At 48.2% G+C, this 23097-nt stretch overlaps 2 protein-coding genes across 2 annotated transcripts in view; both read left to right on the plus strand.

Annotated features, from left to right (window-relative positions):
- The first annotated feature begins 501 nt into the window (after positions 1-501).
- On the plus strand, positions 502-12219 carry NLE1 (notchless homolog 1). The gene is made up of 13 exons (XM_021524907.2): positions 502-524; positions 790-936; positions 1020-1237; positions 1335-1414; positions 1644-1720; positions 2870-2967; positions 4311-4503; positions 4919-5054; positions 5341-5387; positions 5523-5725; positions 6613-6772; positions 6858-6928; positions 7388-12219. The coding sequence occupies exons 1-13, from the start codon at positions 516-518 to the stop codon at positions 7398-7400; spliced, it is 1452 nt and encodes a 483-aa protein (XP_021380582.1). The 5' UTR covers positions 502-515; the 3' UTR covers positions 7401-12219.
- A 1610-nt stretch (positions 12220-13829) lies between these two features.
- The window catches only part of ULK2 (unc-51 like autophagy activating kinase 2), a 36373-nt gene continuing 27105 nt past the window's right edge, over positions 13830-23097 (plus strand). Inside the window, exons 1-3 of the mRNA XM_021524906.3 lie at positions 13830-14266; positions 15428-15520; positions 16745-16786. Of these exons, the coding sequence (XP_021380581.1) occupies positions 14174-14266; positions 15428-15520; positions 16745-16786 (228 nt within the window). The 5' untranslated portion in view covers positions 13830-14173. The remainder of the gene's footprint in view (positions 14267-15427; positions 15521-16744; positions 16787-23097) is intronic.

Genomic DNA, 23097 nt, shown 5'->3' on the forward strand with positions numbered 1-23097 from the left:
TTTTAGGGGTAATTTTGCCTATGTTTCTCAATGGATTATGTTAATGGCAGTGTAGTGAATAAGATTAATTCTTATTTAAATAGTAAATAAGTTGTTCAGTCACAGGACATGACAGAAGTTGGGCTGGAAAAGGTGGAAAGGGGCAGGGAATAGTCCTGAAGTATTGAACCACACTAAACTGCCTATTTTAGTGCACTCCTGCCTCAGTTTCCCCCTTGGGCAGGATCCCGACTAATCCTGGGCATATTCAGGTATTACAGCTCCCAGATTTGGGCATGGATATTGCTCAGGGCTGCATTTCCTTAACCTTTGGGCCGCGCTGTGTGTGAGAGCTCGGCCCGTCTCGAGTCGCTTGGCATCACCTCCCGAGGGAGGCCCGCGGGAGTTGTCCCTGCGCGGCCTCGAACCCGCGGCCCCGGGGCGAGCGCGGCGCTCACCGCCGGCCGCCAGGGGGCAGCGGCGCCGCGCCCGGGCGCTCCCCGCCCGCTTCCGGCGCACGGGGGGAACGCGCGCACATGGCCGCGGTGAGCGGGACCGGGAGCGGGACCGGGACCGGGATTGGCGGCACCTGGAAGCTGCAGGGGTGGGAGTGCGGCGGCGCTCCGGGATCTTCTCGCCATCTCCTGGGGTTCCCCCGCGCGGCTCCTGCTCAGTGCGGGGTGTTTCGCCCTACGCGGGGTCCCCCAGTGGAGGTTCCTTCTCGCCCGGCGGGTATCGCTGCCGGGGTGAGGGGCTGTGCCCGCTGCCCGGTGGGATTCCCGGCGCTGAGCTGAGCCCGCTGTCCCGCAGAACATGCCGCCGGACGAGGAGGATGTGCAGCGGCTCCTGATCCAGTTCCGCGATGAGGCAGGGGAGTGCCTGGGCTCCCCCTTCGATGTCCCGGTCACCATCACTCCGGACAAGCTGCAGCTGGTGTGCAACGCCCTCCTACAGAAGGTGAGACCCCTCCCCAACTCCCCGGCGCCCCCAGCCGCACCCGGCGCCGCCCCTCGCTACCTCACCTGCCCTTTCTCCCGCAGGATGAGCCGGTGCCTCTGGCCTTCTTCGTGCACGATGCCGAGATCGTGGCGTCGCTGGAGAAGACCCTGGCAGGGCAGAGCGTGGAGACGGAGAAGGTCCTGGACATCATCTACCAGCCGCAGGCGGTGTTCAGGGTGCGAGCCGTGACACGCTGCACCAGCTCCCTGGAGGGACACACCGAGGCCGTCATCTCCGTAGCTTTTAGCCCCACCGGAAAGTACGAGGGTGTGGCTGCAGGCAGGGATGAGGGCAAGGCAGCAGCTGCCCTTGTCCTGTCCTGGGGACACTGTGCTGAGCTGTTCCTCCTCTCCCAGGTACCTGGCGAGCGGCTCTGGGGACACCACTGTCCGCTTCTGGGACCTCAGCACGGAAACGCCGCAGTTCACGGCCAAAGGTGGGTGCTGGGTTGTGCCAGGAGGGACCCCCTGTCTGCCTGGGGGACAGGCAGAGCAGAGCCTGGTGCTGTTTGAGCTCTCCAGGCTGGGACCGCAGCCTGAGGAGGGAGTAGCTCTCTTTGGCAAAGTGGGGCTGGCCAGGAGGAGCACAGAGTGGCTTCCTGCTGGGACACCAGGGACAGTCACAGTCACAGCTCTCCACTCACCCACTCGTGCTCTCTCTGCCAGGTCACCGGCACTGGGTGCTCAGCATTGCTTGGTCACCTGATGGCAAGAAACTGGCCTCGGGCTGCAAGAACAGCCAGGTACACGTGGGCTCCCTCAGCATGGGGCTGGAGGGGATTAGGGGTGTTTCTTGTTTCTTCAGGGGTGTGAGGCCTGTATCCCATTGTTTTGAGCGGGATTCCTCTTCTCCAGAGGAACTCTGTGTGTGGCTGTGTCACGGTAGTGCAAGAAGCATCTCAGTGCCAAGCAGTGCGCTGGCATTGTCACCCTGGGGATCTCTTGCTGCTGAGTCCTGCTGTCTTGTGGCAGTCGCTTTTCCCTCTGTCCAGGAAAGAGCCCAGGCTTTGGATGTGGCGGCTCCATCACGAGGGAAGTGACTGGAGTGAGGACAGGTCAGGGCTGCTGTTAGCGTGATCCAGCCGTGCAGCAGCAGCCTGGTCATCATGCTCCCACACAGACGTGGCCAAATTCCCTCTTGCACAAATGTGACAGGAGTTCAGCCCTCGCTGTGGGGCAAAATTCATGTGCTTGAAGTGCAGAAATGCCTGGGGAAGCAGGAGCATGTGGTTAAATGGGAGCTGAGCTGCTGAGGGGCAGTTGCTCTTTCTGACCTTGAAATGGTTTGGGAGCAATGACAGCACTCACAGAGCTGCCAGAGTTGTGATGCCAATCCCAAGGAAATGTCCTGGGCCAGGGTGGTTCAGCCATGATTTGGTGCTGGTCTGCCTTTAATTGAAACCAGAGAGCTGCTTGTCCTCCTTTTCCCTGTTTCTCCTAGGTTCTTAAGTAGGAGATGACTAATGCCTTGGCTCTTAAGATGAACATTTATGTAGAGAGAGAATCAACAAGAGAAAACCAGCATGTGTCCCACCCACAGCATCCGATAATCAGCAGCGTTTAGCTGTGGCTTTCACTGTGCTCTGCAAACACTGCCTGAGTCTCTGGCACAGGGTGGCTTTGTGGGGACCTGTAGCTTTTTTGAGTTGAGTCAGATAACTGTAGCAGCAGGTTTTAGGCAGATGGGAGGGCAATCAGGTCTAGTTCTTTTGGGTGTCAGCTGATTGCTGCAAGGATTTGGAACGGCATCCAGCCCCCTTCCCCTGCTGCTGCCTGCGAGTGCAAACACGATCCCAAGGACACCTCTGCTTTCTAAATGGAGCTCCAACGTCTCTGGGATTCACATGATGTCTGTGGCCTGATGTGACCCTCGTGCTTCCTCTCTTGGACAGATCTTTCTCTGGGACCCAGCCACTGGCAGCCAGATCGGCCGGGTGCTCTCTGGCCACTCCAAATGGATCACATGCCTGTGCTGGGAACCACTCCACATGTAAGTGAAGGGGCCAGCTCAGCCCTTCCCCTTTGCTCCTATGGAAAAGAGCAGCCTGACCTAAAGGGCATTGCTCCTGTTTGCCTTTCTCCTGTTATGGGAAAAAGCCTGTGTAGAGCAGCTCTCAAGGTGAGCTGGGAAAAATGTGTGCAGCTGGGAGCCAGGAGTCCCAGCTGCTGCTCACAGTCCCTGTGAGTTGCTGGGGAATCACTGCCAGGCTGTATCTCTTTTCCCCTGGGAAAAAGACACACCTGCCTGTGGACAAACACTGATGTGCTGCTCCAGCAGTGCTGAGGTGGGAGCAGGGAAGCCTGGTGGTGTCCAAGGGCAGAGCACGCCTTTCTGCTCTCCTGATCCTGCTGGCCTCTGTCATCCTGTTTGTTTATCATCAGGGATGATTAACTGTACAATCCCCTTATCCCTTCTATCAGCTAAAGCTCCCTCTGGGAGAGGTGGGTGGAAGGGGACAGTTGTAGCCATTAATCCAAGATGTTACAGAAATAAATAAAAAAATAAAGAAAAAGGGCCCCTTCAGAGCAGAGCCCTGCAAATTGAATTTGCCAGTAGGAAGCTCCAGTTATTTGCAGACAATTAACTGGATTAGCAAAAAAATGATTGTAAGGAAGATGAGGAAATGGGGAGGAGAGACATGACCCTGCCAGGACTGCAGTTCTCTTTCTTCAGCCAGTTCCACTGCAACAGGGGGGCTTTGCTCTTCCTCACTGCTGGTGCCACCATGCAGAGTGATAACGATGTGCAAAGGACAGAGGGTTGTGGCTGCCCTGTCCTTGCTGGGTTGTGGCCAGCTGCTTCCAGATGTGTTCAGTTTGCCCCCTGAGCAATAGTGGATGTGGAAGGACAGTGTTCCTTTCAGCCCTGTCAACACAACAGCACTCTGTCCACAGGCATGAAGCATGGCAGAAGCAGGGGAACATCCAACACATTCCCAATGCCATGGATCTGTGCTCCCTTCGTGAGGCTGATCCCCTGCCCAGGGCTCTCTCCAGTCTGTGCTCAGGGAAGGTGCCAGTTCATGGTGACCTCGTGGTGACCTCCATAGCCAGTGGGTTAAAGCTGTGCAAGGTCATTGCCAAGGCCTCAGCTGCCAAGTTTACCCTGGATTGATTTCTGCATTGTGCAGCCCAGGAGTTGGTTTGGAGGAAGCATTTGTCTGCCTCTCCCCTGCCTTGTGAGACCTTGTTCCCTGTAGGTCAGTGCTCTGCCCCTGTCTGGTCTCTCTCTGATCTTAAATCAAAAGAAAGTTGCATTTTATTGCGTGCTGGACCCTTGAATCCTCTGGGGCTCAGGGGAGCAGCACAAATGGATTTGATCTCTTTGCCCAGAAACCCAGAGTGCCGTTACCTGGCCAGTGCCTCCAAGGATGGCAGCATCCGCATCTGGGACACGCTGATGGGCAGGTGTGACAAAATCCTCACAAGCCACACACAGTCGGTGACCTGTGTGAAGTGGGGGGGTGATGGCTTGCTCTACTCCTCCTCCCAGGACAGGACCATCAAAGTCTGGAGGAGCCAGGATGTAAGTGAGGGACTGCCTTTGGGCTGCTGGCAAAGGGGGCTGGGCACACTGTGGGGTAGCTTTGCTCTTCCTGGCACAGCTTGTGCCCTGAAAAACAGCTGCTGTATCTTCTTGACCTGTCAGACCTGTTGCTTGGCACCATTTGCAAGGAGTATCTATTGTGTGATGTTTTCATCCTTAAGAGCGTTAAATGGGGCTAAAAGCTGGCAACATCCCTGCAGCAGCCTGAGCTGATGGGTGTTGTGCAAGGGAAACTGATTCTCGAAGCTCAGCAGTCTTCCCTGCTTGGCCTGCCTGCAGCTGGGGCAAGCAGGTTTGGAAAGTTTAGGGTTGGTCCCTGCAGCCCGGTGGGTCTGGTGGGTGCTGTGCAGCCTGGCTGTGTCCTGTCCCTGTCTGAGGGTGGCTTTGTCCCCAGGGGGTCCTGTGCCGCACCCTGCAGGGCCACGCTCACTGGGTGAACACCATGGCCCTGAGCACCGACTACGTTCTCCGCACCGGCGCCTTCGAGCCGGCCGAGGCCACCATCAACCCCCAGGATGTCAGAGGCTCCTGTGAGTGCAGCACCCACGTTGGAGCTGGGGGAGGACTGGTCATGCTTTTTCCATGCATGGAAGTCAAGATTTTTCTTGCCCATGCCAGGGTGGAACAGTCTGGGGGATGGGGAGGTCACTGTTTTCCAGGGCTTTTGCTGCCGAATTGTCTTTAGCAAATTGAGCAGTCACAAATGCTCCTGCTAAACCTGCAGACTAGGATTGGAATTGGCATGACAAGGTGATAAAATTTCTTTTCATCTAAGGATTGGCAATCTCTCTTTCACCCTCCTTTTCCCTTTTTCAGTGTCAGAACTGAAAGACAGGGCACTGCAGAGGTACAACCAAGTCCGGGTAAGTACCTTTTATCCCTGCTGTCACTTCTAACACTGTCACTGGTGAAAGCAGTGGACACCCCAACACTGGTGTGCTTCCAAGCTCTCCACACCTGGCTTGTAGAAAACTTGGGCTCTTTCATCTCTTTTTCAGGGTCAGGAGCCAGAAAGGCTCGTCTCAGGGTCAGATGATTTCACCCTGTTTCTTTGGAGACCAGCAGAAGACAAGAAGCCACTTGAGAGAATGACAGGCCACCAGGCATTGATTAACCAAGTCCTGTTCTCGCCAGACACCCGGATAATAGCTAGTGCTTCCTTCGACAAGTCCATAAAGCTCTGGGATGGCAGGACAGGAAAGTGAGTTGGTTTGTTCTCTTAGAGGTGGTGCTGTGTGGAGTCTGTGTGTAATGCTCAGGGCACACAGGGCTGGGCCCCAGTTCATTGCCAGCAGCTTCCTGGTGTGTTCAGCATCTCTGTAGCTTCAACTCATACAAAATCACTCTGCTGCCTCTGCCTTTTTCTGCCCTTGGGAAGTCTCTTGTCTGGCTTTTCTTGTGTCAGGGTATCTGTGCTTGGCTCTATGTGTGCAGCCCCACTGTGACTCAGCCACAGCACTGCCTGGTACCTGTATGCACACCCTGTTGCTCCAGCGTCGGTTCTCAGGGCAGGCACAGCTGTGGTGGGATGGGATGTTCCACTCCAGTGATCTCCTGAAGATGTGTGTGTTGGGAACTGGAGAGTGACCCAGTTTAAACAGTTCTTGTGCCAGAGAACAGCTTGTTCTGGATGATGCAAATTCTTGTAGTTACAAGTAGTGCTGTTGGTGTTTGGGTGCTCCTGTAATCCAGCTTTTAAGTTTCAGCTGCAGTACTGGTGAGTTCTTGCAGGCAGCAGTCCTCCCTTGCAAACCAACCTGAACTCTCATGAGCTTGGCTTTCATGTCAGTGATTTTAAAGGCCCTTCTAAATCTGGGCTGCTCAGCCAGAGAGGGAAGGATACATCTGTGCAGTGAGGCTGAAGTGTTGCCTGCTGGGTAAGGGTCTCTTGTCTGAGGGGGTGAGATGAGGAGGCATCCTCTAGAAGATTCTGAGCCCACTTGGGAGGGTTTTTGGATGGACTCTGTCTAGCAAGACTGCCTGGAGTGTGCTTGGCATCCTGTGACTGTACTGGTGGAGAAGAAACATGCAGGCAAGGGCAAGTTTGGAACAAAGCCTGCTGCTCTAACAGCCTGTCCTTATCCCCAGGTACCTGACGTCGCTGCGGGGCCACGTCTCAGCCGTGTACCAGATCGCCTGGTCAGCCGACAGCCGCTTGCTGGTGAGCGGCAGCAGCGACAGCACCCTCAAGGTCTGGGATGCCAAGACAAAGAAACTGGCCGTGGATCTGCCCGGCCATGCGGATGAGGTGAGCTGCCTGGTGGAGCTGGGCTGTCTGGGAGGCAGCAGTGAGCCCTCCTCGCAGCACAGGTGACTGATTTCCATCACACCAGGTGTATGCAGCGGATTGGAGCCCTGATGGACAGAGGGTAGCGAGCGGAGGGAAGGACAAGTGTTTGCGGATGTGAGTAACCCGTGTGTCCACGAGGATGTTGCAGCTACTCCGTGTGTCCCTCAGAGTCACAGTGCCCTTGCAGAGACCTGTGTGGTTAGGGCATGATCTCATTGCAGAGAGCACTGTGTCAGATTCCAGCTGGGAGACCTGACCTCTCTCAGGGCAGGAACTGTAGCTGGGAGATAACTAGAAAGCAGAGCCTCTCCAGCCGAGCAGTCAGGATGAAATCTGACTCAGATATTTTGACTCCTGGAGAGGGAAAGGAACAGTTGCACCAGCTGGCCAGGTTTTCCTTTCTGACCTTTTTCCGTCTCCCAGTTATGCAGACAAATTCCTGGGAGCTGGTTGCCATTTGACTGTGGCTGGTGACCCCAGATCCCTGCGGTGCTGCTCTTGTCTGGTGCCTGCTGGGCCCTGTGGCAGAGCTGTGCCCCACCACAGGGACACAGCAGCTCTTTCCCTTTCCAGATGGCGTCGATAGGAACAGTGACATGGAGCTGCTGGTCCTGCCCTCAGCACAGTCCTGGGAGATCTCCAAGGAGATGGATGAAGAGATTGACCCAAACACGGCTCCGTGTTCCCACTGGCAACTCTTCCTCATGGACTCTTTCTTTATATTTATTTAAGGAAATTTTAATTTAGTTCTTATTAAGAGCTGTGCATTGCAGGATGAGTTCTTCTGAACATCACAGGAGGGATATCTCATCTGCCACCATCTCAACTAGGTTTTTATTGGAATTTCAGCCTCACAGTAGCCATTGTCCTGAAAGGGGCAAGCGAAGGGCAGAGTCTGCTCGTGCCCTTTCTTGCTCTGTGAAGAATCCTTTGGAGAAGAGGGTTTTAGTGGGAACAGAGAGGATTGTCCTTGTGTGGCCTTCAGAGAGAGAGAAAAATGGGAAATTTCAGCACATCATTCCATTGCAGAATTTTGCTTGGCTGCATGATCTGGGACAAAGATCTGCTGAGAATGAGGACTTGGGGCTTCTCAGTATTCCACTAAGGTTTTGCCTTTCCACACAATCCCATTTCCCTGCAGGCTGTGCTGAGCATTATCTGCCAGTGATCCTCTGCATCCACAGCAGATAACTCCTTTGCTAATCTGTTCAGGATGCAACAGGCCTGGACTTCAAATGACTGCTGGAGCTGTGCTGAGTTTTCAGGTTTCAGCAGCTCTTGGGAATGGGAAAATGAGACTCTGAACAGGGGAGTGAGTGTCCATTTCCCATCCACCACTGGCTCGTGGGGAAGGAAGGACAGGGTGGGGAAGAATGGAGCAGGGATTTTGTGTGCCACTTGTCCCTTGCCCTGGATACGTGTTAACAGCAGGACTGGGACCAACACAGAAAATAGCAATACTTCCATTGCACAGAGCTGGCTCCTGGAATTTCTCAAGTGCATTTACTTGCCCAGTGGGTGAGAGGGATTCACACTGTTAGCTGGGTATTTGTAAGTTTGCTTATGAGCCTTTTTATCAGTCAGTTTGGGCTTCCAGCCATCATGAGTTGAATAGACCTGGACTAAACGTTTATTTCCAGAATGCTTATGAAACAGAGAAAATCAGGATGTGATTAATAAGGAGCAGAAATTATTCTGTCAGATTTAGTTGCAGTGGGTTAGCATGAAGGTCAAAACATTCCCCATAGCCCTCAGATGCAGTGATTACTACAACTCAGAACAGGAGTTTGGGTCTCAAATGCTTCCCAGCTGCAGAAGATGCATTTTAGGACTTTATCCCTGCTGGCAGGATTGCTTTGGAGAATTAAGATTGTGCAGTAATGGCCTTTTGCTTGTCTGCAAGTGTTCAGGTGAGACAGAGACTGGAACAAAGGGTTAAAATCTTTAATATGACTGAGAAGACAATTTGTAGTTCCTGTGAGTATCTCCTTCTGCCAGCCAAGTCAGCAGGGAGCTATCTCTATGGGATCTTTTGGGAAGAGCTCAGTATCCCATACCTGCTCTTTCATTAGGGTGCTTCCTCCAGCTGGTTCTTGCTGACAGTGAAGGCCACTGCATAAACAAAGCCTTTTGTAATTCACTGAGGTAAATGTGGGACAGGGTGGTTTAGAACCAGCTGATAAATCTTCCCTTGGGAAGAAGAGGAGCAGGTCACTGGTAACAGCCAAGAAGCCTGCCTGGTTTCCAAGTTTTTCGGGGTGCTTGTGCTAAAGGAAATGACCCACCCTTGGGAGTTCAGCTCTGTTCCCAAGTCAGACTTGCTGCAAGCAGCTGCTCCTGGTTGCAGGTGGCTCTTCCTGAGTGAAGAATCATTCTCTGCTTCACAGGGTCACTGTGCCCTGTCAGTCCTGGGTGTGTTTTGTGTTGGAGGCAGGGATGTATCAGAGCTCAGGGATGTGATCCTGCCTGTGGGAACTAGGCTGGCTGTGCATGTGTGTAGGTGTACCTAAAATATCAGTGTACCTTGCCCACTGATTTCCAAACCAAAGCAATCACTGTGCCCTTTGACCATGCTCTTGCCATCCCTTCAGACTGTGCTTCTGTGACATAATTGCCTAAATTAAACTCACCTTTCTAATGCTGGAGCAGAAAGGTTTTCCAAAGTGAAGTGAGACCTCTTGAAGAAAGAGGGCCTTGCAATTAAATTTACACCAAAATAAGCTCTTGGCCTTAATCTTCCTGTGATCTGATAGCTGGTAGATTTTTGAACCACGCTCTGTGATGGCTTTGCATGTAAACCAAATTGTATTTTCTTATCTAAGCATCTGCTGCTATTTTTACCATTCATACAGCACCAGCCTGCATGCATACTAAGTGCTGGCCTGGCTCCAGCTGTATTCCTAAGCAATTCCCTGACACTCCTCCCTCCCAGTTTTATTTGAATGCAGCATTTCCCGGGCCTGGCTGCAGTCACTGCCTGTTCAGGCACTGGGGAAGGAAGAGCTGCTGCCCTTCCCTCCTGAGCTGGCTCCTGCTTGGCAGGAGCTGCAGCAGTGCGTGACCTCCCTCGCTCCGCCACGCTGGGGATGGGAGCTTTAATTAGCTAATTTGGGCAATTGCAGATGCAAATTTGGGTTGATGGCATTATTAATGGGGAAGATGTTACTTTGTGTTAAAGGACATATCTAGGAGGTAGGCTGGAGCTTTTTGATTGCTTTTCTGGGATAAGCAGCACCAGCCTTACAGAAAACCTACTGAAATGCCTAAGCTTTTCCAGTCCTGTTTGATAGGAATCCTGGGATCTGCTTCCATGTTTCAGTCCACTTCCTCCTGAGTTACTCATTAAGCATCCCACACAGGTTTTCTTACCACAAGGGTGTTATTTTTCACTGGTAATACAAGAATAATTTTAAGCATAGCCAGAACTTTCTCCTTTAAAAGCTCAGCTGATGCCACCATTAATTTTGTTACAAATTCCAATGGGAGGACAGTAGTGATAAGGATTGGGAAGTCTGCCAGTCCTTTGAGGAAGGTTTACCTGTCTTAAGGAAATCCTGAGTGTGATGGAGGGAGGGAGGGAAGGATATGGTCAGAACACCTGGAGGGAAGTCAATAGCTCTGAGGTGAGCAGGATGCTGACAGACTCTTACCTTTGGGAGCTGATTTAGATAAATGAGGCCTTAAAATCCATGTGAAAACTCTTCTTGGGGCTGTGTCCTGCTTTCATGCAAGTGGAGTGTGTGTTGTGTTCCTCGGGTCCTTGGAGCCACACATTCCTGTCCTGTTTGACTCAGATGATCTCTTGAATATTTTCCCAGATCTGTAATTTAATTTCCATGTGCAAGTTTATAGCCTGGGGAGAGAGAGAGAGACAAGAAAAATCTTTCAATGAACAGGAAGAAAATGAACCTCATTCATTGTTTTGCATGAAAAGTAGGAAAAGCAGCTTTGTTCTGATTTTTGTTTTGGGTCAGCCCAGGCGTTGTTCCGGTGATGTTTCTACCTCAGGGCTGCATTTTGCTGGTGTGGTATGGCAGAGAAGGGCTTGCTGCAAAGTCCATGAGTGCTTTTGAGGATGAAAGGTGTTAAGAGAACACAGGGCAGTGATGTCTGTGTTCTGTGGAGCTGCTACCAGATGAAAGCATCCTTCTCTGCACTTGGACAACCAACCTGGAAGTTGCTAATTCCTTCCTAGATGTGTTGCTCTTGTGATCAGAAATCCTGGCTCACAACTGAGGGACTAATTTGAAGCAAAGTGGCGCATCTGGGAAGGAGCCCCAGAGCCATCTCCAGTACTGCTGTTCTGTTTTCTTCCCTCTGTGAATGGTGGTTGCAGAACTGGGCTGCTGCTGGTCTCTCAGTGGGCTGTGGCTCCTGCAGAGTGTGATGTTAAAAATGAACCAGCTCAGGACACAGTGCTCCGTGTTTTTGAAGGATCACCGGGGTGGATCAGGCAGGTGCACTGGATGTTTTTGTGTCCTGCTGCATGGTTAGAGCAGAGCACTCTCGGGGTGCTGCAGCATACAGGGCTAAATGCTGGATATCTGTGTGTAAGAGCAGCACGAGCTCCATGGGATTATCCTGCATCGCTCTCCCAACATCTCCGGCAACGAAGCTCCATTTGGGAAAGGTGAATCCAGTCCGTTCTGCCTTTGAACTCTTCCAGCATCAAAAGCAAGTGAGGATGCTATTTGTAGGTTCTTTGTAGTGTGGATGCTGGAGTTACCGACACCCAGAAGCTCCCAGCTGGGAGGAGTGACCCGCATGCAAATCCTGCAGCCTCCAGCGAGCGCTGCTGGAGCCCTCGGGAGCCGCTGGGATCCCGGCGCAGGGTGTTTTGTTATTCCGGTCAAACCTCGCTGCCGCTCCTGGCTGTTTGTCCTTGCGGTGCTGAAACAAACCTGCTCCAGGGCTCCAGCCCCATTAGGAGGACAAAAGGACATGAGGCATTCCTGCTGCCGAAGGGAAGGAAAATGTGTTGGGAAATGTGTCTCGGTTTGCAAGTGGGATGCAGAATGGGTGGCTTAGTAATGGCTGTTGTGACTTTTATCTGCTCAAAAGGCATCTTCTGAATGAATTTGGTTCTCAGCTTCCCTAAAATGTAGCTCGTGACATTGATTTTGGGGTGAGGATACACGCTGACACTGAGAGGATTAATACTGAAGTGAGAATTGGTGGATGGCAATAAACAACCAGTTCTGAAGGAAATAATTTTTATGAATCAGAATATGTAACACATGGAAGCTTGTGGGCTTTTTCCTGGTTTAACGGGGCACTGTGAAGCGTATCACAAAGTGTCTGTTACTACCAACACTTTAATTTATGATTAACTTGGAATATTTTTACATCTCATTTATTCTTTCCACAGGGGTGTTCTGAGCTATTGAAATTATTGGTCAACTCCACTTTCTTGGTGTTGTTTGTTAGGGTAGTGCCATGGGTGGATTTTGGGTGGGAGCTCAAAACTTCACCAAATAAAGGGAGGATTCAGTTTCGAGGGGTTTTAAAGCCCTTTGGTTCTTTTTGGCACAAAACATTTCTTAGGATTCCTCTGATAGCTTAAAATGTCCTTCATAGAGCTGTCAATCTTTGCTTAAGAATCTCTTGCTGGATATTTTTTACATCTAAGTTTGTTGTCTGTGGAGAAGTCCTGACATGGCACACGGCTCCAGTAGTGCCTGGTTTGGAGTGTTGGAAAGCCAAGGGCGATAAGTGAGGAATGGGGAGAGGCCCAACTGCAGAATTCTTTGCTCGGTCTCTATTTTGATCTGGTGACACTGAAAGCAGAGCCTGGGTCACGTCAGGGGAGGCACAGCACAGTGGTGTGGGGTCAGAGGGGATATTGGGGAAGCCTGAAAGGGTCTGAATCTGGGATGTGCAGGTGGTGTGATGGAGAACGTGGGGAAGAGAGCAGTGAGGAATGGAACACAGAGGAAAGAAGCATAATTATGTGAACCCGGAGGTGAAGGTCAAAGGCTTCATGTGACTGTTGATTGGTGGCGGGTTGGGTTTTTTTTAATGTTTGTACGTGCTGTAAACAGCCCCAGGCTGATCTAAAAGTGCGGGAGGCAGGGGCTGTAAATTAGAGGCGTTGTTCTTATAAAGGGATCGAACAACTCCAAGTGCCTTTGGCTCACAGCACTTTGTATGCCTGTTCCTCCACTGCCTCTCCATTCATTGGAATTCCTTGTTTCAGGTTTGAGGGAAGAGTCTTGCTCACTACTGGAGCAGGGACAGGGCTGAGAGTGAGCGACCTGGAGGTGCTATGTAAATAGTGCCAGTGCCTTGGAAACCTGGGATGATCCAATACCTGCTGCTGACTGTCCCAGCTCTTGTCCTGTACAACTCCGGTCCTCCCTCTTGCCCTGGTGGCTCCTCAGCGTTGTCCTCAGCGGCGGGTGCGCCTGAGGCGGCCGCGGGAAGGGCTGAGGTGATGGCCGGGCGTGGCGGGCTGACTTTGGCCTCTCTGCCCCGGCGTGAGGGCAAGGGTGTGCCCAGGGGCCGTGGTCGCTGTCCTCACTGAGAGGACGAGCAGACCGGCCCCCTGACGGGACGGGTGTGAGGGGGGCTCGGGGCAATGGCAATGGCAATGGCAATGGCAATGGCAATGGCAATGGCCGCGCTCCGGCCCCGCTCTGAGGCGCTGGCGGCGGAGGGTTACCCCAGGTTACCCGGGGTGAGGCACTCTTTGGCCGCCGGCGGAAGCGCCCGAACGCCCGTGCCTGCGCACTGCGGCCTATAAGAGCCGCGGGGCGGTGCAGAGGGCCGGGCACTCGCAGCCGAGGCTGGCCGAGTGCGGATCTCTATGGAGGAAGTGGTGGGGCGGCAGGAACCCCGAGAGGCGCTGACGGCCTGAGAGACCCTCACTGCTTCCTCGCCTCTCGCGAGGGCTGCGGCGGCGACAGCGACAGCCATTCCCGGAGCCGGGGGCCGCGCCTCCCCCCGCCTCGCTGGATGCTCTGGGGTTCGGTCCCTGAGCGGGGCCGCGGCGCTGGCAGCCCCCGCTGTGGCGGGGCCATGGGGCCGGGCAGCGGCAGGGCACGGAGCCCCCTTCCCCGCTGAGAAGGCCCCCGGTCCCGGCGCCGATGCCGCGCTGTCCCCTCACACCCGAGCCCTGAGATTGCTCTCTTTCCCCTCCCCATGCCCGACGGAGCCCCTCGCCTCGGTGACGCCCTGCAGCAGCCCCGCCGGCCCGGGGGTCTGCGGCGCTATGAGAGGAGCTGCCCCCGCCGCCGGGGGCAGCCAGGACCGGGGCAGGCTCCCAGCCCGCCGCCGGCTGCCGTGAGGCGGCTGTAGCCGGAGGAAGAACCCCTTTGTTTTCCCTCCGTCCTTCCCGGGGGCTTCATGCCCCGCTGAGGGATGATGGAGGTGGTGGGGGACTTTGAGTACAGCAAGAAGGACCTGATAGGACACGGAGCCTTTGCTGTGGTCTTCAAAGGTCGCCACCGCAAGGTAAACAGCGCAGCCGGAGCGGGGCTGGTTACACAAGCCGGGGCCGGCAGGAGCCCCTCGACTGGGTGACAGCTGCGGTGGTGGGGGGCTGTGTCCTCTGGGGAGTTCTGACGTGGTTTGGGTGTTCGGGGGGAAAAAACAGCCGAAGGGAGATGCGGGTGGGATGAGGCCCGCGGCTGCCCCGCGGCCCTGAGCCGGGATCCATAAATTCTTTATTTTTTTTTCCCTTCCCTCAAGCCCACCGGCCTGTCCGCGGTCCCAGCGCTCCTCCCCGCTGTTGGCAGCTCCCTGCCATAGCGGCGAGGGGAGAGTTGCAGCTGTAGGGGAGGCTGAGCCCTTTGTTTGTCGGGAGGGTCATGTTTATCTCGCTGGATAACGAGGGATCTAATGGAAAATTGCCTCCTTTGGGATTGGCTGGAGATTTCTTAAATTCAGAGGTGTCTGGTTTCCTGGCGTGACTTGCTCATCGCCCCGGATATTCATAGTTACGTTATGGTTTCTTGATGCTGTGAGTTTATTCTGGTGCCTAAAGAGCTTTGCTTTCCAGAAAACAAGCCTTGAGATTTAGCATTTTGGAGGATTAAGGAAGAGCTCACGATTCTGCAGTGATTTTGGGGTTAAAATAATAATAACGAGAAAGGGAAGCGGAAACTTTAAAGGGCAATGGAGGTGCTCCTACCTCACAAGTAAATAGTTTATTTTTGGATGATATATAAATAGACAATATATAAGCTTGCTTAAAACAGAGGGGGTTCTGTGCAGTTTTCATCTGCAGAGTATAAAAAAGCTGAAAATAAGAAGTCCTTAAAGGACAGTAAAAGTAACTGGATCATTGTGAGAAGTCTAAAATAGCAGACATATAGCACTGCTACCAAAAAATAAATAGGGTATGATTACTTGTTTTTGTTCTTTTTTGTTCTTTTTGTTTTAATGCTTTGGAATCCATTAAAATGCAGTGTAGCTGAAGCTGGATTTTAATAGCTTTCTAAGCTATTGTGGAATGAAACAGTTCTTGATGGTGTCACATGATGTAGTAATAACTGGTGGGTAGAATAGGGTCATCTTGCAACTTTTTCTCAGTGTTTTCCTAGATAGTTGTTAGAGGATAAAGTTTAAAAAAAAAAAAAGTAAACTAACAGTACTTTTTTTATTCACTTCCAGAAAACTGATTGGGAAGTAGCCATAAAGAGTATTAACAAAAAGAACTTGTCGAAGTCACAAATCCTACTTGGAAAAGAAATAAAAATCTTAAAGGTATGTTAATTTGCAGTGATTTTTAAAGCTGCTTTGCTTGAAAAGAGACTTCTGACCTAGTTCATTCCAGGTCATGGGTGGTATCACAGTAATTGCTGTTGTGCTGTTTCTTTGTTAGGAATTCAGAAATAAAAATACTAAGCAAAACAGAAAAGAATACATTTTTAGTTTTGGAAATGTCTCAGAACAGGTCGTGAGCGTGCCTTTGCAGTTAAAAATAGCAAATTATTGTGGAAGCAGTCTCTATGATTTGCTTATTGCACATGTGGAAGACTTTGTCCTTCAGGATGGCCAATGAGGCACCTTTTCCCAGAAGATCATAGCTGAGGGTGAAGCATCAGTCTTTGATCTTTCTTCATCTTTTTTGCTCAAAGGTGCCTTGAAAGCTGAAACCAGTGAGCTGCCTTTAATTCCTGAAGCAGCTGCCCACTTCTGACTTGTGATAATTGCCTTAAAATGTGGAGTGTGGCTCTAACAGAGGAAATGTAATGGAGCATCTTTTTGTTTTTCAGCATTATTTTATGGAAGCATCTCCTTGGGTGGTCATTTAGCATTCCCAGCTCTCTGAATTTCACATCTCATTTCACACAGCTTTGCAGTAATACTGAGTGCTGCTTTCTTCCCATCTTTCTGAGCTTCTTGTGATACATCACTACCTTATATACATATTATATTCTCATTTATTTATTATATACCAGAATTAGTGTTGGTATATTAATGTGCTGCAAGTACTTAACTTTTAACTTTTCTAAGTTAAAAACTTGCAAAAGTTTTTTTGAGCAACTCAAAATAATTCATGAGCTGTCCCATGAGTTTTATTTAATATCATTTGCTTTGATTTTCTTTGTATTATAAAAATAAGGTTGATTTGAACATGGTCTAGTTGGTTACTTCACTAAGTAAGAAATTATGTAAAACTAGGAAATTAAATCTTGTCAGTTTTCAGTGCTCAGTAGAGGATCTTGTGCTCTGGTACTTTCTGTAACAAGTCACAGACATTAAGTTCTGGAACCAAATGTTTTTATGACCTCTCAAGATAATTCCTAACTTCCTTATCCTGTAAATATTGTCTAAACAGCTGGGGTTTCCTCTGAAATCCATATGAACATCTTAAAAACATTCTCATTGATTATCACCAAACCAGCATTGTCAGCAAATTCAATTAATAATAATAGTAGTAACACTAATAACCTTTTTCCATAATACAAATATCTTGTTTTACAGGAACTTCAGCACGAGAACATTGTAGCTCTTTATGATGTCCAGGTAAAATATATTTTGATGCCTTTTTTTTTTTCATTAAAATGAATTTATGAAAATATAATCAATATATATAATATATGCCAAGTATAAGATTTTGAATGGATTTATTTTGAATGGATTGAATCTATTTTGTTGCTGTCATCAGTTTGAAATTCAGCAAAAACAAGTGGCAGCAAGAACAGCATCTTGGAGATCTGTGTGACAGAGAAATGTGGTGTTCAGCCCTGTGTCACAGTGAGGAGGAACTGAAGGAAGCAGAAAACCACAGTCACGTGCATCTGTTGCCTGTGTGTCCAGAAGGACAGGATACCAAGCAGACACTTGGATCTTTTCAATTAAATTCCTTCAGATTGTCTTAGTCTCTTTATTGCCAGGGTCCTGCCTGATGAGGTGGAGATGTTCTGCAGCCTGTCTAGGGGAGTGTGTTCTGCTTCGGAAGTACATTTTTGTATCCTAAGGCCTGCCAGTGTGGAGCAAAGCTAAATAAGACATGAAGAAGCTCATGCAGCCATTTGTTATGCTTGAATAAGAACTATACATTTATCTCCTGGCCTCAGTCCTCATTTTAAAAACAGAGTTACACTGTTTAAAAAAAAATACTGAGAAGCACCTTTGGGGCATGGCATAGTCAAAGCAACACAAAATAGAGATTGTGACATTCAGTCTTTCCTGTCTTTACACGTGCTAAAAGCTTTTAATCTGTGTGGATGTTTATCTTTTGCTGTAGAAATCTGTGTTCACGTGACATAAATTAGGTGTGCTCAGGATTTCTAGGGCTGTAGGACTCAAGTGACTTTTGGTACAAAGCTGAGATGTTCATGTAGCACCTGACTGTGCATCAGAACTTCTAGGTTCAATCTGTAGATTGTTTTTCCTGGATCTTGACTTCAACATTCTTCATTTTGAATGATGTTATCTGCTCTGAGAGGGAAAGTATAGTCTGTTGTGCTTCTTGAGAAGACAAGGTTTTCCTGAGCATTGCTAAGTGGAAATAATCTCTCAGCAATCTAAATTTAGTATGTCCAGACATCTCAAAAGCAACTGGAATTGTTGACTGAGGGTGTTGGTGTGTGAGTAAGCAGCTGAATTTCAGATTTATCATTTACTGTTGTTTATACATGAAGGTTCCTTAGTCAGCTCTGCAGCTCACCCTGGGGGTAGTGGACTAGTTAGGTATTTTGATTTAACATCTGAGCTTGGAGAGACTCTTGTTCTTTTGATTTATGCACAAGGAAAGAGACTACAGAGTCCTACAGTTGTCTATGGTTTCTTTACCTAAAGGGTTTTTATAAACATAACCTTTAGGTTCTTCTGTTCTGACCCAGGAAAGGATGACAGAACTTTTTGAATGATCAGTGCTGCTCCATTTGAGAAGGGGGTGTTGCTGCTTGTCACCAACTATTCTGTTTAAAATGAGCAGTTAAAGCAAAGAGAAGGGCAAACCTGTGTCCTGTACCTTGATATGTTTCAAGTACATTCATAGCAAACACAAAGCTTGGCAGCAGGATGCTGCTTCTAGAGAAGGAATTGCTTTGCAAAATATGGAATAAAGAGTGTGCCACTTGCACAAATAAGCTTTTCCCTTTCTGCTGTGTTTGTGAAGTGGCAGACATCATTACCTTCTGTGATTACACTAATTTATAACCCAGCAAGAATGAACACTATGCAAGGCATTCACATGTTTAGTAGGCTGTTACACCTACCAATTTTCTGTAGCATTTAATGTTCTAGCATGTGCTGCCCTTTTTGTTTGCCAGGGTATTGTGAACACGGTGACACAGTCCAGCAGATAAGACTTTAGGATTTCAAGCTATTTCTAAGTTTACAGAAGCATTTTTTTTCATCAGTGCTGGAGCCAGTGGAGTCTGTGTCACAGTAGGAAGTTCCCAGTGTGAATGGGAGTCTGTTTTATTTTTGTAGTTCTGTTGGGCTGAAGCTTTTCTTAACCTTAGACAGTTTGAAATAAGAAAATGCTCCTGTTTCAGATGCAGTTTGACAGATCATGTAGCTGAACAAGTCAACAGCTGATTGTTGCTCTGAGTTTTCAGACAGAAAAGATGGTGTGCAATGAAAGTGGAAAAACTAAGTGAAAAAAGTGTAAATTGATTGTGATCAAGGATAAATACTTTCACATCTCAATAATAAATTAATAGCAGTACTTTAGATTCAAGCTGTACCCCTGCATAGCAATTTGGAATGTAACTTTTGAGAATGAATGTACAATTATTCTTTTATGTATTACAAAAAGCTTCATTTGGATTGATTCTTAGGAAGTAGTTAGATTCCTTCTCCTTCATGTCTCTTCATTTACGGTTGTGTTCCTGTTGCATGACCACACACAAGTCAGTATAATAAAGACAGATACACCATAAAAGTTTTAATTAAATCCAAGACAAACCTGTGGGCCATTCAGCTGATTGTGCATGAACTTTTTCAGACCTTCTCCACTGCTCATCCTTCATCTCCTGGGAATACCATTTTGATATGTTATTAGTGTGTCTGGAGTTCAATTACTAGAAGTGCCCATTCGTCTGGAGCCACACCCCAGTGAACTGCTGTGTGTTAATGGTGGCATAAAAATGTTTTGTTCTGCAGCCAGCAGGATAATTGCCCTTGATTTCCGTGAGGTGGACGTGCAGCCCTGGCAGGTTTGAGCTGCAGATAAGCATTTTATGTAAGCAGAGCATTCCACTGCTGTTGGTGCCACCTCACAGGGCTGGGGAGCTGCACACACCAGGGTGTGGAGGCCATGGTGCCCAGGCTGAGGGAACTTATAGAGATGTTTAAATAAAAACCCTCCATCTGTGAGAGACAAATGTTTTTTAGCACTAGGGCTTTGGAAAATAGCTCACCTCTCCAAGTGACATGAATTTTTCTGTGAAATGCTTAAAAAAAACTCAGATACAATAGGTGGATAGCAAAAGAGACATTTTTTCACTTATCTTCTTGGGCAAGTGTTTGATTGTCTGCCATTCAAGAATAAAAAGCTCCCAAATCTCTAAAATGGTTTAAGGATGCAACTCTTTTCCCATGGTGGTGCTGTAGGATGTCATTCATCCTGCTAAAGAAAATCAGTCTTGGATCCTGTTAATTGGAGAAGTGGAGGCACTGTTTCTCAAAAGCAAAAGGAGTCTAAAATAGCCTCTAACTTACAGTGTAAAATACACTGAGATCCTTGGATAAAGTATTCCACTGAAGTGGAATGAAGGTATCAATAAGTTATTTGGAATGTTCTATATTTAGGACATGAGTTTACAATTTTGTGCAGTTCATGATCCCAAGTGTGTGCTGAGTAGAACGAATCTCTTGCACTGTGCCAGACAGTGCCTGTTTTAGCAAATAATTTAATTCAAAACCTCTCTAGGATGTCAGCCCTCAGAAAGGAAGCCTGTAATGTATCTTAGAGTTAGCATTTTAGGAGAGTGAATTAATGTCCTCACAGTATAGAGTCTGAAGTTTGCCATTTGAACAGTAGTTTAGGGAGAACTAATTTCTGGAGTTTTATTGGAGAAACAGTATCTGGATAAAAATTGTTTCTTGTCTTAGCTTGTTGGTACAGAGCAGACAAAAAACCTGCAGCTGCTTCTGCTGTCCTTGGAAGCAGAGAAAGCCAGTGGGAATGGAGCCAGAAATCCTTCTGGGACCTACAGCTCAGCTTTGTTGTACACAGTGAGCCCAGGAGTTCTCACTAGGGCTGCTGAGGGGAGGAACTGTTGTTTTAGCAGCAGGAATTAAATACCTCTGGTTTACCCAAGGACTCCACTTGTCTGGTACTATTGCATGTGTTTCTTGAGATTTTTGCTCCAGGCATCCTGTATGTGCTCCTGATCTCAATGTCTCACAGCTTTCATTGCCTCCACAATCCCAGAAGAACAGAGGGTGTCTCAATATCTTTATTTTTGTTCCCTTAGCTCCTTGCTTAAGGCCTTTGTGTTTGTCAATATCCATCCCCTGTGTCTGTGTGAAAATAATCAAATGAGAACATGCTGTTCAGATAAAAGAAAAATCCTGCCCTGTAGCAACTGTAAAGGTTTTGAAACACTACCTGAGAGCTGGTGCCAGCTGAAATGTTGGTTATGACAGTGCAGGAATGATGCCAGTGCAAATGTTGGAGACAACCAGGATTAGAATTTGTTGTGGCCCACAGAACCAGAGCTGGAGTTACTACACAGGCTTTAGCTTACCTGCTGTGCCTAGATCCTGTAATTTGAATTTCAGATCTGTTTCAGAAGAGTTACTACTAGTCTTTTGCTTACCTGCTGTGCCTGGATGCTGTAATTTGAATTTCAGAACTGTTTCACATGATTTTTTGTACAAAAGTGTGCTGAACCTTTGTGCTGAGAGCAGCTGTGCCTTTCCTTGGCGCTGGGCAGCAGAGCAGCCCCTTTCCCCACCTCCCATATATTGGTTAAATAGAGCATTTCACTAACAGCTAATGGATGATCCAGTTCTTGTGGTGCATTTCTCCATGGCTGATTGCTCTTTTATGTGAATAATTGGCAGCATGCACCCTGTTTGAATCCTACAGGCACATGTCAAGTGACATTTAGTCTGAGATTTAACATTTTGTCAGAATTAACAAAATGTTCAGTCCTTGGGTGATAGGAGCTGAACACAGAAGTTGTTGCTGTGTTGCACTCAACAAAGTAAACCAAGAATGTCTGTAATACAGAGAGAAACAGCCTTTAAAAGATCTGCACCTGTCCTTTTTCATTATATCATTAAAAAAAAGTGTTCCTGGGCAAAAAAAAAAATATATATCCAATATAGCACAAATGAACATAGCAGAAAATTAATCAGGTAACAGCAGTGCACAAGCTGTCAGGTTAACTCTCCTGCTTTGGGGACTCCCATCATAAACTGCAATGAAATAAAATCTACAGAAGTGAAAAGAAGAGTAACTATTTGCCACAGTTTCTGCTTTGGGAGCTCACTAAGCTCCTTGCAGACCTTCAGCTTGTTCTAAAGGAGGACTTGTGAACCAAAATGACGTTGAAGGAATGTTTCTGCCAGTACTCCAGAGATCTAGCAACAGCTCTTGGAAGTAACCACGGATGTTTTGACTTCTTTTGCAATTAATGTTTTTTAAATTGAACCACTGTGCTGAGACTGTGACTCAAGCTGGAGCTTTGCATCCCCCAAGACAACTGGTGGAAGCTTTGGATTAAAACATAGCAAGTTTTGGCAAATATGTTGCCTCTTAACCTCTTTCTCTTAGGTTTATCTATTTACCTTTCAGAATTGTAAATTGGTTTCCAGTTGGCCTTTGTTTGCAAGTAAAACCTAGATTCAGAATAAAAAGGAGCAAAAGTAGGTTTTTATCAAGAAAACTTTCAGCAGGAAAAAAGAGTTGCTAGGGAGAATTGGTAATTGTTGCAACACAGCAGATATTTGTTTTACTTATTTATCTAGGTAGGAGTGTAGGTCAGAACAACTCCAGCTGCACTAATTTTGTGATCTGTACATCAATTCAAATTGCTGAAAGCTTTGTTATCTGTTTCAAGAGGCAGTTTAAAATAACTTGCTAGATCAGCTTTATTCCTGAATGTTAGATCTGAAACATGCTGGTTTTCTAATCTTTCCTTTTTGAGCACTTTGCTCTGTGTAGCAAGTCAACAGAAACCACAAGTCTGGGGAGTGTTGATAGGGAGAGAGAGCTTTATTGTTCAGCAAAATAATTTATAAGGGCAAAATATGTCTCTAAAACTGCTGAAGGGTTGAACAAGTTCAGCTGTTTTGAACTAAAGCTTGTCTTGGTGGGATATTGAAAAGTGTTTGGTTATGAGTTCAAGTTGGGACAAGTTGTGGTTGGGGAGGTTGGTATCAGTTCTGTGCCAACTATTACTTCCTCACTATGAATTGGAGAGGACTTTTGAGCCTGGGAAAATGGCTTTGTGGAATCTCTTAATCTGCTCTGCTGATTTAGTAAAATAAATTTTCTATGCTACATTAAGGAAATATGCTCTACTTCTTACTGTGACTTTACTTGGTGACTTGTTATTTTTCATCAAGAATATAAATTTTAAAAAATAATAGTAATTCTATTTGAGGGCAATTCACTGTGGTCTGCAGAAATGACTTTCTAAACAAGTGAGGGCTGGTACAACAGGGCAAATCATCAGCTCTGTGCTTCTGGAGAGAGCAGCTCATTTGAGAGGACTTTGTTTCCAAGGGAATCCAGCGAACACATCCTCTTAGTTCTGTGATGAATAAATGTCTGTCATGAGCTGAGCATTCCATGCTGCCATAAGCTGCTGGTTTTGTGCAGTGGAGGCTCTGACACCGTGGAACATCTTTGTGATTCATGGGATTGC

The sequence above is a fragment of the Lonchura striata genome, chromosome 20, assembly GCF_046129695.1.
Source record: "Lonchura striata isolate bLonStr1 chromosome 20, bLonStr1.mat, whole genome shotgun sequence".
NCBI lineage: Eukaryota > Metazoa > Chordata > Aves > Passeriformes > Estrildidae > Lonchura > Lonchura striata.